This window comes from Pseudophryne corroboree, chromosome 11, assembly GCF_028390025.1.
Source record: "Pseudophryne corroboree isolate aPseCor3 chromosome 11, aPseCor3.hap2, whole genome shotgun sequence".
Lineage (NCBI taxonomy): Eukaryota > Metazoa > Chordata > Amphibia > Anura > Myobatrachidae > Pseudophryne > Pseudophryne corroboree.
In genome coordinates this window covers 333,117,599-333,133,646 of record NC_086454.1, presented here as the reverse complement: position 1 = coordinate 333,133,646, position 16,048 = coordinate 333,117,599, and the positions used below count along the sequence as shown (strand labels likewise).

General features: G+C 45.8%; 1 protein-coding gene across 2 annotated transcripts in view; it reads left to right on the top strand.

Moving 5' to 3' along the window:
- The window catches only part of GCSH (glycine cleavage system protein H), a 169,519-nt gene that overhangs the window by 113,120 nt on the left and 40,351 nt on the right, over nt 1-16,048 (top strand). For both annotated transcript variants that reach the window (XM_063945778.1, XM_063945779.1), the window contains exon 4: nt 15,138-15,175. In XM_063945778.1, coding sequence (XP_063801848.1) covers nt 15,138-15,175 — 38 coding nt within the window. The remainder of the gene's footprint in view (nt 1-15,137; nt 15,176-16,048) is intronic.

Genomic DNA, 16,048 nt, shown 5'->3' with positions numbered 1-16,048 from the left:
TTGGGCCCTCCCACCCACCCTTATGTTGTATAAACAGGACATGCACACTTTAACCAACCCATCATTTCAGTGACAGGGTCTGCCACACGACTGTGACTGAAATGATGGGTTGGTTTGGACCCCCACCGAAAAAGAAGCAATTAATCTCTCCTTGCACAAACTTGCTCTACAGAGGCAAGATGTCCACCTCATCATCATCCTCCGATATATCACCGTGTACATCCCCCTCCTCACAGATTATCAATTCGTCCCCACTGGAATCCACCATCTCAGCTCCCTGTGTACTTTGTGGAGGCAATTGCTGCTGGTCAATGTCTCCACGGAGGAATTGATTATAATTCATTTTAATGAACATCATCTTCTCCACATTTTCTGGAAGTAACCTCGTACGCCGATTGCTGACAAGGTGAGCGGCGGCACTAAACACTCTTTCGGAGTACACACTTGTGGGAGGGCAACTTAGGTAGAATAAAGCCAGTTTGTGCAAGGGCCTCCAAATTGCCTCTTTTTCCTGCCAGTATAAGTACGGACTGTCTGACGTGCCTACTTGGATGCGGTCACTCATATAATCCTCCACCATTCTTTCAATGGTGACAGAATCATATGCAGTGACAGTAGACGACATGTCCGTAATCGTTGTCAGGTCCTTCAGTCCGGACCAGATGTCAGCATCAGCAGTCGCTCCAGACTGCCCTGCATCACCGCCAGCGGGTGGGCTCGGAATTCTGAGCCTTTTCCTCGCACCCCCAGTTGCGGGAGAATGTGAAGGAGGAGATGTTGACAGGTCGCGTTCCGCTTGACTTGACAATTTTGTCACCAGCAGGTCTTTGAACCCCAGCAGACTTGTGTCTGCCGGAAAGAGAGATCCAAGGTAGGTTTTAAATCTAGGATCGAGCACGGTGGCCAAAATGTAGTGCTCTGATTTCAACAGATTGACCACCCGTGAATCCTTGTTAAGCGAATTAAGGGCTCCATCCACAAGTCCCACATGCCTAGCGGAATCGCTCCCTTTTAGCTCCTCCTTCAATGCCTCCAGCTTCTTCTGCAAAAGCCTGATGAGGGGAATGACCTGACTCAGGCTGGCAGTGTCTGAACTGACTTCACGTGTGGCAAGTTCAAAAGGTTGCAGAACCTTGCACAACGTTGAAATCATTCTCCACTGCGCTTGAGACAGGTACATTCCACCTCCTATATCGTGCTCAATTGTATAGGCTTGAATGGCCTTTTGCTGCTCCTCCAACCTCTGAAGCATATATAGGGTTGAATTCCACCTCGTTACCACTTCTTGCTTCAGATGACGGCAGGGCAGGTTCAGGCGTTTTTGGTGGTGCTCCAGTCTTCTGTACGTGGTGCCTGTACGCCGAAAGTGTCCCGCAATTCTTCTGGCCACCGACAGCATCTCTTGCACGCCCCTGTCGTTTTTTAAAAAATTCTGCACCACCAAATTCAAGGTATGTGCAAAACATGGGACGTGCTGGAATTTGCCCATATTTAATGCACACACAATATTGCTGGCGTTGTCCGATGCCACAAATCCACAGGAGAGTCCAATTGGGGTAAGCCATTCCGCGATGATCTTCCTCAGTTGCCGTAAGAGGTTTTCAGCTGTGTGCGTATTCTGGAAACCGGTGATACAAAGCGTAGCCTGCCTAGGAAAGAGTTGGCGTTTGCGAGATGCTGCTACTGGTGCCGCCGCTGCTGTTCTTGCGGCGGGAGTCCATACATCTACCCAGTGGGCTGTCACAGTCATATAGTCCTGACCCTGCCCTGCTCCACTTGTCCACATGTCCGTGGTTAAGTGGACATTGGGTACAACTGCATTTTTTAGGACACTGGTGAGTCTTTTTCTGACGTCCGTGTACATTCTCGGTATCGCCTGCCTAGAGAAGTGGAACCTAGATGGTATTTGGTAACGGGGGCACACTACCTCAAGAAATTGTCTAGTTCCCTGTGAACTAACGGCGGATACCGGACGCACGTCTAACACCAACATAGTTGTCAAGGCCTCAGTTATCCGCTTTGCAACAGGATGACTGCTGTGATATTTCATCTTCCTCGCAAAGGACTGTTGGACAGTCAATTGCTTGGTGGAAGTAGTAAAAGTGGGCTTACGACTTCCCCTCTGGGATGACCATCGACTCCCAGCAGCAACAACAGCAGCGCCAGCAGCAGTAGGCGTTACACGCAAGGATGCATCGGAGGAATCCCAGGCAGGAGAGAACTCGTCAGAATTGCCAGTGACATGGCCTGCAGGACTATTGGCATTCCTGGGGAAGGAGGAAATTGACACTGAGGGAGTTGGTGGGGTGGTTTGCGTGAGCTTGGTTACAAGAGGAAGGGATTTACTGGTCAGTGGACTGCTTCCGCTGTCGCCCAAAGTTTTTGAACTTGTCACTGACTTATTATGAATGCGCTGCAGGTGACGTATAAGGGAGGATGTTCCGAGGTGGTTAACGTCCTTACCCCTACTTATTACAGCTTGACAAAGGCAACACACGGCTTGACAAATGTTGTCCGCATTTCTGTTGAAATACTTCCACACCGAAGAGCTGATTTTTTTGGTATTTTCACCAGGCATGTCAACGGCCCTATTCCTCCCACGGACAACAGGTGTCTCCCCGGGTGCCTGACTTAAACAAACCACCTCACCATCAGAATCCTCCTTGTCAATTTCCTCCCCAGCGCCAGCAACTGGGTGTTGCTGGTGTACTTCAACACTGACATCTTCAATCTGACTATCAGGAACTGGACTGCGGGTGCTCCTTCCAGCACTTGCAGGGGGCGTGCAAATGGTGGAAGGCGCATGCTCTTCACGTCCAGTGTTGGGAAGGTCAGGCATCGCAACCGACACAATTGGACTCTCCTTGTGGATTTGGGATTTGGAAGAACGCACAGTTCTTTGCAGTGCTTTTGCCAGCTTGAGTCTTTTCATTTTTCTAGCGAGAGGCTGAGTGCTTCCATCCTCATGTGAAGCTGAACCACTAGCCATGAACATAGGCCAGGGCCTCAGCCGTTCCTTGCCACTCCGTGTGGTAAATGGCATATTGGCAAGTTTACGCTTCTCCTCCGACAATTTTATTCTAGATTTTGGAGTCCTTTTTTTACTGATATTTGGTGTTTTGGATTTTACATGCTCTGTACTATGACATTGGGCATCGGCCTTGGCAGACGACGTTGCTGGCATTTCATCGTCTCGGCCATGACTAGTGGCAGCAGCTTCAGCACGAGGTGGAAGTGGATCTTGATCTTTCCCTAATTTTGGAACCTCAACATTTTTGTTCTCCATATTTTAATAGGCACAACTAAAAGGCACCTCAGGTAAACAATGGAGATGGATGGATACTAGTATACTTATGGATGGACGAGCGACTGCCGACACAGAGGTAGCTACAGCCGTGGACTACCGTACTGTGTCTGCTGCTAATATAGACTGGATGATAATGAGATGAAATTAATATATATATATATATATATATATATATATATAATATCACTAGTACTGCAGCCGGACAGGTATATATATTTATTATGTAATGACTGATGACGGACCTGCTGGACACTGTCAGCTCAGCAGCACCGCAGACTGCTACAGTAAGCTACTATAGTAGTATGTATCAAGAAGAAAGAAAAAGAAAACCACGGGTAGGTGGTATACAATTATGGATGGACGAGCGACTGCCGACACAGAGGTAGCTACAGCCGTGGACTACCGTACTGTGTCTGCTGCTAATATAGACTGGATGATAATGAGATGAAATTAATATATATATATATAATATCACCAGTACTGCAGCCGGACAGGTATATATATTTATTATGTAATGACTGATGACGGACCTGCTGGACACTGTCAGCTCAGCAGCACCGCAGACTGCTACAGTAAGCTACTATAGTAGTATGTATCAAGAAGAAAGAAAAAAAAAACCACGGGTAGGTGGTATACAATTATGGATGGACGAGCGACTGCCGACACAGAGGTAGCTACAGCCGTGGACTACCGTACTGTGTCTGCTGCTAATATAGACTGGATGATAATGAGATGAAATTAATATATATATATATATATATATATATATAATATCACTAGTACTGCAGCCGGACAGGTATATATATTTATTATGTAATGACTGATGACGGACCTGCTGGACACTGTCAGCTCAGCAGCACCGCAGACTGCTACAATAAGCTACTATAGTAGTATGTATCAAGAAGGAAAAAAAAAAAAAACACGGGTAGGTGGTATACAATTATATATATATTATATACAATTATATATATATATATATATATATATATATATATTAAACTGGTGGTGATTAATTAAACTGGTGGTCAGGTCACTGGTCACACTATCAGCAACTTGCAAGTAGTACTCCTAAGCAGACAATCACAATATATACTGGTGGTCAGTGTGGTCACAATGGCAGTGTGGCACTCTGGCAGCAAAAGTGTGCACTGTACGTTAAAATATGTACTCCTGCTCTCAGACTCTAACTGCTCCCCACTGTCTCCCCCACAAGTCAGATATACAGTCACACTATCACTTCAGCAAGTAGTAGTACTCCTCCTAATGCTCCCCAAAATTACTAAAGTAAATACTGTGTCTCTCTCTACTCTAGTCTCACTCTCTTCTCTATAAACGGAGAGGACGCCAGCCACGTCCTTTCCCTATCAATCTCAATGCACGTGTGAAAATGGCGGCGACGCGCGGCTCCTTATATAGAATCCGAGTCTCGCGATAGAATCCGAGCCTCGCGAGAATCCGACAGCGGGATGATGACGTTCGGGCGCGCTCGGGTTAACCGAGCAAGGCGGGAAGATCCGAGTCGCTCGGACCCGTGTAAAAAAAACTGAAGTTGGGGCGGGTTCGGATTCCGAGGAACCGAACCCGCTCATCTCTAGTATGTATACACATATACTCGTATTAAAAGAGTTATTAGTTGTATACTCATTTTCCTGCGCCCTCCATTTGTTTTTCTCTAAATGTGCATCATTGAACTTGTGGTACGGCTCTATCGGGAGGACACTGCAGGGAAATCATTCAGTGGATGAAAATCAGAAGCCTGTTTAAAAATTGACACTACAGGATACGTGAATTTGCGTGATTTAGTTTTAACTTGTTATATATATAATACAAAAACGTACCTTAATAAAGCAGATTAGCCCAGTGATGTGTATATAACTGTGATTTGATTTGATTTCTGCTTTCCTGGAGTGGCAGTCCTTTGCTCCTGTGTAAATATATATTTATATATGCTTCACTTTTTCCACATTTTGTTATATTACAACCTTATTCAAAAAAGGGATAAAAAACACTTTTTCCCTCAAAATTCTATACACAATACCCAGGGCCGGTTCTTGCCCTTGTGGCGCCTTGGGCAAAAGTTTGGGGCGTGGCTTAATGCGGGGGCGTGGTCAGTCACGCCCCCATTTGTAGCACCGCTGAAAGGAAATTTAAAAAGAACAAAGTATACTTACTATACCCCGCTCCTGATTCCAGACCTGCAGACCTCCCCTCTTCTCCTCGGATCGATGGGAGAGACGTCAGTCATGACGTCTCCCCCATAGCACAGCATAGGCACTAGAGGTCAATTATGACCCCTAGCGTCTGTGCTACAATGCTGTGCGGTGCGCAATGATGTCATCGCGCACCGCACAGCAAAGGTCCTCTCCATGAAGGGAAACTAGACGCTTAGCGTCTGATTCCCTTCACAGCGGGGCAGGGGGGGACCAGCGCCACGAAGGGAAACTAGACGCGTAGCGTCTGGTTCCCTTCTCACAGCGGGGATAGGCACAGCGCGGGGGCACTGCTGGGGGGCACTCTGCACAGTGGTGGATCTTGCCATGGTGCGGCGCCCTCCGGAAGGCGCCGGCGCCCTCCAGAAGGCGGCGCCCTGGGAAAAAGTCCTGCTTGCCCGTGGCAAGATCCGCCACTGACAATACCCCATAATGACAATATGTCAATAATTCAACATATTCAATAAAAAACGGATTCGACAGTCCCGCTGTCGAAAAACGGACCAATTGACGATAGTGTGCGTCCTGGATTCGACTTTATGGACGGCACAAAAGTGTTAAAAAAAAACTGAAAAAAATTGCGTGAGGTCCCCCCTCCTAAGCATAACCAGCCTCGGGCTCTTTGAGCTGGTCCTGGTTGTAAAAATTCGGGGGGAAAAATTACATGGGATCCCCCGTATTTTAACAACTAGCACCGGGCTCTGCGTCCGGTCCTGGTGCCAAAAATACGGGGGACAAAAAGCGTAGGGGTCCCCCGTATTTTTGGAACCAGCACCGGGCTCCACTAGTCAGAGAGATAATGCCACAGCCGGGGGACACTTTTATATCGGTCCCTGCGGCCCGGGCATTAAATCACTAACTAGTCACCCCTGGCCGGGGTACCCTGGAGGAGTGGGGATCCCTTAAATCAAGGGGTCCCCCCCTCCAGCCACCCAAGGGCCAGGGGTGAAGCCCGAGGCTGTCCCCCCCATCCATGGGCTGCGGATGGGGGGCTGATAGCCTTGTGTCAAATAAAAGAATATTGTTTTTGCAGCAGAACTACAAGTCCCAGCAAGCCTCCCACGCAAGCTGGTACTTGGAGAACCACAAGTACCAGCATGCGGGGGGGAAACGGGCCCGCTGGTACCTGTAGTTCTACTACAAGAAAAATACCCAAATAAAAACAGTACACACACACCGTGACAGTACAACTTTATTACATACATGCACACTTGCATTCATACATACTTACCTATGTTGACACGAGGCTCGGTCCCCTTGTCCTCGTAGAATCCATGGGTGTGCTTCATGCACACTGCCGGGGGACAAACCGCTGCCCACCAATGTATATAATATATCCCCTGCCCACCAATGCATTATGTCCCCCGGCAGTGTGCATGCAGCATGTGTTCCTAGTACACAGCATGCATATTGATATGCTGTGTACTGAGAACACATGCTGCATGCACACTGCCGGGGGACATAATGCATTGGTGGGCAGGGGATATATTATATACATTGCTGGACAGTGGTTTTTATTAAATTCATTGGTGGCCAGTGTGTTATTGGTGGCCAGTGTTTTATACATTGGTGGCCAGTGGGAACACTGTGCTATACTTACCGAAGGCGCGCTGCTCCTCTTCCACGATGCTGCGGCTGACTGTGCTGCGGCTGCGCTCCTCTTCAGTGACGGCCGGGAGTTCCTCTGATGACGGACGGACGGGCGTGGCGTGCAGGCGGCGGGACGGAGGATCGTGAGTATCGTTCATCGCTGATACATACACAATGAACGATACCGCACATTGTATATGTCGGTATCGTTCAGATTGACTTGCATGTATCAGCAATGATAGACCAGCGATGAACGAGCGTGGGGCCGCGCATCGTTCATCGCTGGTATATACACACTGCACGATTTGAACGAGTTCTCGTTCATTATTGAACGAGATCGTTCAAATCGTGCAGTATTATCTACAAGTGTGTAGGGCCTATTACTCCTAGCTAGCGATCACTTCAGTCTGTTTAGTTCCTGTTTTGACGTCACAAACACGCCCTGCGTTCGGCCAGCCATGCCTGCGTTTCTCCAGGCACGCCCGCGTTTGTATCTGACACCCACTTCCTGTCAATCACTCTGCGGCCAGCAGTGCGACTGAAATGCGTCGCTAGACCTTGTGTGAAACTGCATCGGCTTTTGTGAAAGTACGTTGCGTGTGCGCATTGAGCCGCATACGCATGCGCAGAAGTGCAGATTTTTAGCCTGATCGCTGCGCTGCAAACAACGGCAGCTAGCGATCAACTCGGAATGACCCCCATTGTCTATACACGGTGCGATATTGGCTATGTGCGATTTTTACTATACTTTGTACTAGATAGTCAAAATTGTCTATTTTTTTCTTGCAATACCGATCCTGCGGGGCCGCGCATCGGTATCGCAAGCTATGTACACACGGTGCAATTTGGACGACTTGGGCCCCCACTGGGCCCCTCATTCAGTTAGTACCCTCAACCCCACCCTCTCGGCACCCCTCCGTCAGACCTGGGCCCAGGTAATTAGTACCCTCCCCCCACCCTCTCGGCACCTGTGATACATACTTGCCTACTCTCCCGAAAGCTGCGGGAGGCTCCCGTTTTTTGGGGTAGCCCCCCGCACCCCCGGAAGAGTAGGCAGGTCTCCCGCATCCTGCTCGCACCCTAGTGATGCGGGCAGGATGGAGAGATAATCACCCGTATTCGCGGGTCCGTGGGGTGGAGGAAGGGATTAAAATGATGCAAATTGGGTCACTTTAGCCCATCCCCTTCACGCGGACTCGCAAAGCGCAGCGTTTTCCAAAGCAGGCAGAGCTTGATGATGTCACAGCCTGGCCCCGCCCCCCAAAGTCTCCTGCAGCGTCTCCTTCCCGGGCTTCTCCCAGAGAGGAGAAATGTAAAGTAGGCAAGTATGCTCTGATAGTATGCACTGTTGCAGTAAGCCAGAGCAATCAGCTTGCATGCCTATGATTTAATTACAGTGCTTGCAGCAATGCAGCAAATTGTTGTCATACTTACATTGCTGGTTGGTGATCCCAGGCCTGATATCGATACTAAAACTTATTGTGGATAAAATGAATGCCACGATTTAGAAATACAGTGCAGACTGTGCTACATGGAAACATTTCTTTTATTGAAACAAGTAACAGTCTACATTTCACTTACAGGTACGTCTGCAACAGGAGGCAGCTCACCAGTGTAATATATCGTCTGCGAAAGTACTCCATACATTACCAGTCAGACTTCCCAGAATCCCAGTCCATTTCCTTGCCATAAAATAAAACTAAAATCTCTCTCTCTCTCTCATCCCCATCTCTCTCTCCTCTCATCCGCAAATCTCTCTCTCTCTCTCTCTCTCTCATCCCCATCTCTCTCTCCTCTCTCTTCTCCATCTTTCTCTCTTGCCCTATCACTATCTCTCTCTTCTCTTCCCCATCTCTCTCTCCTCTCATCCCCAAATATCTCTCTCTCATCCTGATCTCTCTCTCTGTGGTCCCCATCTCTTTCTCGCGTCCCCATCTCTCTCACTTTATCTCTCTACTCTCTTCCCCATCTTTATCTCTCTCTTGTCCCCTCTCTTTCTATGTCATCCCCATCTCTCTCTCTCTCTCTCTCTCTCTCTCTCTCTCTCTCTCTCTCTCTCTCTCTCTCTGGTCCCCATCTCTCTCTCTCTTGTCCTTCTCCCTCTCATCTCCATATCTCTCTCTCTCTCTCTTCCCCATCTATCTCTTCCCCATCTCTTTCCCTGTCTCCTATCTCTTCCCCATATCTCTCTCTCTTCCCCATCTTTATGTCTCTGGTACCCATCTCTCTCTCTCTCTCTCTCTCTCTCTCTCTCTCTGTGTTCCCCATCTCTCTCTCTCTCCCCATCTATCTCTTCCCAATCTTTCTCTTTCTCTTCCACATCTCTCTCTCTCTCTCTCTCTCTCTCTCTCTCTCTCTCTCTCTCTCTCTCTCTGTGTGTTACCCATCTCTCTCCCCATCTATCTCTATCTCTACCACATCCTGGTCCAGAAAAAACCTCGACACCTCTTCATCTTCCACCGCTGCATTTGCATGGAATAAATCCTTCTACGCTCACCCTCTCAAAGATTGTCGAGGATATAACGCAAATTTATGTGCTTCGTGGGGCGAAGAATCCAGCCTTGAAGGATTTATTCCATGCAAATGCAGCGTTGGAAGATGAGGAGGTGTCGAGGTTTTTTCTGGACCAGGATGTCATCATGCCCAGAGTAGCTCACGCGATTATCGAGCTGACACCCACCGGTGAGTGTAAGATGTCAAAACTCGTGGATACGACGAAGACAGTCCTAATGCAAGCGACATCTTTCTCAGAGATTGCAATCCCCCTCATCGCAAAAATAACTAATTACGAAAGTAATCAGTGTAAAAGACTAGTTACCGTTCTCAGCAATACATCTCGGAATAACACCTGGGCGAATTTCTGCTCTACGTGCAGTGTCCGACTTGCTATGGTGATGCGGGGTGTGAGTTGGTTCAATAAGGCTTTAGGGAGACCTATCAAGGGACTCGAGGTACCTGATATTTTAGAATGTAGTGTCACTTTTCAAGTGGATCGATCTATGATGTGTTATGAGTGTAAGCAAGGGAATCATGCCCACATCTGGGCAAGGGTACCCGCTAATGCTCAATTGGATTCGTTGTCATCTGCACATACCAAAATGAGGATCCCTTACTTTGGTTCAACTACTAGTGAGAAAAGTAATTTATCATTGCACAAGGTTGATGGATTGTCACGGGCAGCTCGTCGAGCTATCAGAATATCCATGCTATGTACTTGGATATTCGGCACAGAGGAGGTTGCATGGACAATAGCCATGGATTTTGCAAGTACGAGAGCTCGATTCGATCTCCCTGTATTGCAAGCACTGACGCCTATTGTGGCGAGTGTGAACATAAATCACCGATTACATGAGAGTTCAACGCAGGTTAGTTACAGCAGTGCAAGAGACGGTCGAGCTAGCCGATATGCAGTCTTATCTACCGACAACTTCTCAAACTTATCATCATCAGGATGTCAAGACACAAACTTTGTTTACCAGACCGGTATGCTGATGCTATTCTCTCTCATTGAGGATCATTACCGTAACCAGGAGACAACCGGTAATGACGATCTGGTTCTGCACTTGCATATTAGAAATAAATGTTGCATCGTTGACTTAGATCCTGACGAGTATTTAAATTCGGAGACCCAGAAATTACTTAAGATCAAAATCAGCTCAAAGAACAAACTTGTTTATGACGAAGAACCTTTGACCTGTGCTCAAATCCGTGATGCTACCCTAACATCTCAAGAGATTCGACAGGTGAACCTTCGGTACTGGAGCAATGATGAGATACAGAGAATCGGGGCTTCTGTCACTGGGTCCTTGCTATTCCAAACTATGATGGCCAACGAAAAGAGTATGGCTCGATTCATGATCGCTGAAGGTGATAGAGACTCAGTAGTTGGTTACGTAACAAGCTTTCTCACTTGGAGTCCTCTTCTCATCATGTACTCATTTTGTGTCAATTTATTACTGTACATGTCATCAGAACTCGTGAGTGGGAGGACTATAGGAATTTCTATTATCATGGACAGGCTCTCACTCTATCTTCACACGATGAGTCATGAGAACTTGAGCCCCATTCGCATGATTTTGTCTCATCCTAGGATTCAGGTTACAATAAAAGAAGAACTATCGTCAAATCTCCTCCCGTATGAGTACTTAACCCCTGATTTGCGAATTGATGACCTCATAGTGTTGATCACCACCCTCTGTGAGATGTTGCTGCTAGATAGCAAACTGCAGAGGCTCTGGTACATTATCGTGTGTAACCCAGAGGAAAGGAATCGTTCTGATATAATCACAAGAAAGAACGACAACTACCTCTCCTATAAATTTGTATGGGATATATGCGGATACACTCCATTGATGTCCATACTTCAAACAAGTATCCAGCAATACAAAGATAGTCTGACAGGGCCACAATCTCTCGTTACTAATCCACATAAAATGGATCTCTCAGTTGAAGCTTTCCCAGCCAACGAAATGTACATTGCGTCATCTTGTATAACTGAGTGGAGTAGGCAAAAATTACCTCAGGCATTAAGTATGAGAGATCACATCAGGCATGTTGACTGCCATCCACATAAGCCGCTGATTGTATTGGACAAGATCTTCACAAAATGGGCTGAAACATTGTCTATCCCGAGTATAACCTCAGTGCAGAAAATATCTGTAAACCCTCAGGAGCTGCCTCTTCTTCTGCAGCCAAAACAACCAGTTGATACCAGTTATTCTCTGAGAGTGAATGGCATCCATAGAACGAGTCATTATAAAATCTGGTCGTTCCTTAATACACTCCGTGATCAGGGGACATGCCCACAACATGTCCTGTGTCTAGCAGAAGGATCTTTCTAGCTAAAGCATATATGGTAACTAATGCAGAGGGCTGACTAACTAATGCAGAGGGCTGACCACTGTTTCTAGCTAAAGCATATATGGTAACTAATGCAGAGGGCTGACTAACTAATGCAGAGGGCTGACCACTGTTTCTAGCTAAAGCATATATGGTAACTAATGCAGAGGGCTGACTAACTAATGCAGAGGGCTGACCACTGTTTGTAGCTAAAGCATATATGGTAACTAATGCAGAGGGCTGACTAACTAATGCAGAGGGCTGACCACTGTTTCTAGCTAAAGCATATATGGTAACTAATGCAGAGGGCTGACCACTGTTTCTAGCTAAAGCATATATGGTAACTAATGCAGAGGGCTGACCACTGTTTCTAGCTAAAGGATATATTTGGTAAATTGTTAAGTGGATTAATATCTGTAGTCAGCAAAAACTGTGAAAACTGAGATCTTTGACTGTCACTACGGTTGCAGGTTTCTTGGCCATTTTCTGCAGAAGAACCAGTTCATCTACCAGGGCTATCTTGCGGCTTGTAGCATCTGCTGTGGTGGTTTAGTGATCTCACATTTGGTAGTTGATTTACACCTTTTGGAGGAGGGTTGCTGTGTGGGGGAGGGGGTTGTAATCACAAGGAGCTTGTGTTTGGAGACTTACTTAACCAGTACAGCATAGGACGCCAGGCCCATTAGGACGCTGCAGTGGCTAGTATATGAAGTGGCTAGTTATTAAGTGGCAGCTAATATCAATAGCAGTGTTATACCTGTGTTAAACCGAAGGAAAACAGAAGGCAAACAAACTAATAAGATAACAAACGACTGCATTACAACCTAAATACTCTGGAACTTTATGTGGCCTCTCCTCGCCTCAAACATGAGAACACCAAGACCAGGCTTACCACCTCTCTGGCTGAGAACATCAAGTCTGCCCCTGGGCCTAACCATCAAGATGAACAGGGAACAATGGGGGAAGAGGACCAGGATCAGCAGGGACATCACCATTGCGTCTGAGTATGCCCCCCACATTCTCCTTCCCAGCCGTACTAAGATCTGATCAAAATGTTATCCCACTCCTACTTCGGCCACTAGTTACCTGCTATTGTGTTTTTGTTTTTCTTTCCTCTTCATTGCTCGCTTCCACCCCACCATGTGTTTTTCCTGTAATGTTTACCTCCACTGATTGCACACCTTTCCATTGTGCCCTACATGCAGGGTACATCATACGACTACATAAGCATCAGTTTTCCAATATATGAACTTGGCCTTGTATGGCTCACCTCCCACAGTGTAACCTTCAAAGTGCGCCCAACATGGCTGCCCCATATGGTACACTTGTGGATGGGATGAAAAATACATGGACTCTGAAATCACCCCCATTTTGTGTCATCTCTTCTAGGGGTAGACTATTCCACCCTGAGTAATCCTACGCGGAGCGCCCAAGATGGCTGCTGCACTTGGTACCTATGAGGGTGGAATACACAACCCTTTGAAGTCATTACCCAAAATACCTACACCAATCCTGCGTTATGCTTTCTGTGGGCTTAAGGTTTTTCTTTTATGTCTGTGTTGCTTGTCTATTGTTGTATTACTCAAATCCTCTGTATCATGTGTATTGTTTTTGATGTCTGTAAAGCGCCTTGAGTCCAGTTGGAGAAAGAGCGCTATATAAATAAAATTATTATTATTATTATTATTATTATTATTATCTTGTAGTATGATGGACGCAATCTCAGTCATATTTCCTACTGCTAATCTCTTCTATAACTCTCTCATGAAAGAACAAAGCCAGGTAGAGCAACGAGGGACGATTCACTTCCCCAAGGAGTATTCACGGATATGTTCGTTGACCAATAGAGACCAGAGTGCGAACCTTACTATCTTGTTTGATGGCACTTGTGCAAGTACGGACTTATGTGATGATGCATCTGTGACGCTCATCCAGAGAATTTGCGGATGTTCAACGATTGAGCTTATCACATGTGACGCAGAGATCAATTGGACCAAAACGAGAGACGAAAGGATTCGTCTCTATAGTAATGTGTTATTGCTGTGTCAAAGTGTATTGTCCCCCGTAGGTCATCTCTTCATTAAGGTGTTGATCGATGACGACGAAACCTGGCTTTGGCTCCTGAATACAATCCGCTATAATTTCAGTTCTATTAGAATTTATCTGGGTGTATTTTCAAACTTCAACACATCCGAAATATATGTAACAGCATCACTCTCAAGACATTCTTTTTTGGTTGACAAGAATTCCTTTCCGGTAGAAGTATCTTACATATCAGATCGTACAAACATTTTGGAAAGGATTCTGATCTTCGAAAGAGAGTTGAGCTATTCAGATCAGCAGTCATTGCAGAACGATGTGACCTCCAAGGGTTATCCTCAGCCCTCAATACACTCGGATTCTCCGGGATCAAGGATTTGATCAAAAATAGATATAACGTTGACTATTTGGCAGTCAATCATTCAGCGACCATCATGTCCATTGTTGAGATTATCAAGGCGATTATAAAGATCGAGACAAGATCAGGGGTTAGAAAGAGCAAATTACAACCATTTAATGTCTTGGAAACAGGGATGATCAAAACATATGCACTCAGGGCTGATATGATAAAGGAAATCCTTTTATTAGCACTACATCAGAGTGACATGTTTCACCCAGAGGTAACTCATTGGAGACCGAGCAGGAAACCCATTGTAATGATCCAACATCATTTCCGTAAACGAGACAGAGAGACAATTGAGAGGATTCTATTCATGATTAATACATTCCACTTAGAGCAGGCATGTCCAAACTGCGGCCCTCCAGCTGTTGAGAAACTACACATTCCAGCATGCCCTGACACAGTTTTACTGTCAGAGAATGCTAAAGCTGTGTCAGGGCATGCTGGGATGTGTAGTTTCTCAACAGCTGGAGGGCCGCAGTTTGGACATGCCTGACTTAGAGCGACCCCTTCAAAAGACTCTATGGAAAGTCCTTGGAGACTTGACATTACACTCATAAATGTAACCCTCTTTCCACACTAATCTATTGATTGATTATCCTAAATGTGCCTCCACCCAAGCTATGAGATTATTTTGGTTGGGCTTGCTTGGGTAAACCCTATCCCCTAATAAGGTGATTCTTCAATATATATTCATGTGCATGTAAATACAACTTCTCTTTGACTTTAATATACCTGTTCTCTTTTCCAGCTGTCTCCGTACGACTTCCAGCAACACCAGGAAGAATGGTAAGTATAGTAGTTTCAATGTCACAGTAATAAATATTTAATAACATTACATAGCCATATATGAATATGTAAATATATTTCTTAATATACTCCTTTTTCCCTTTCTAAACTATTTGCCTTAGTGTGCCTATACAATTATAAATGCATGCAACACAAAAAAAACTCTCCGCCTTCTCTACGGCAACAAATAACCCGGCTACCCTTGTCCTGTTAGTGCACTCGTTGGGGCCCTGGGTTCCTGAGTTAGAGTTATAGTAGTATCTGGAAGGATATATTTTCATTACAATGTTGCAATCCTGCTATAAATAGCATATCAGGTAGTCTCTACTGAATATTAATGGGGTCCAAGGAGCCGATATTCCCGTCTGTTGCTCTAACTGTGGATTGAATAGGCTGTAGATACTTTCCCTTAATAATTTCCGGCACTGTCTTTGAAGTATCAGTTCTCTCTGGTACAGAAAGGATAATGCGAGCCTTTGTTTACTGTTGTAGCATTTTCTATCCAATAAATTATGACTTGCAGCTATGTAGAATTCAGTGTCTGCTAGACTGCGACTGTTACTTATGTTTCCTTTCTAGCTGTCCAAAGGGAAGTTTTTATATGTAACAAAGTCTTCTGTCTAACTAGTCACCAAATTGTTTCTCACGGACTGGTGACTGCAGCAGATGTCCTTTTCTGTACTATGCAGCCTCCAACAGATGATATAAATAACATATGCAGTAGTATCTATATGGGAAGCTGTAACCTTTAATATGTCTTACAATTGTCCAGTATGTCACGTATAGCAAAGGCTTCAGCAGTCCCTTGTATGGTATCTCGGCCAATATTCTATATAACGGTTACTATTAATGTATTCAATCCTTTCACTAAAT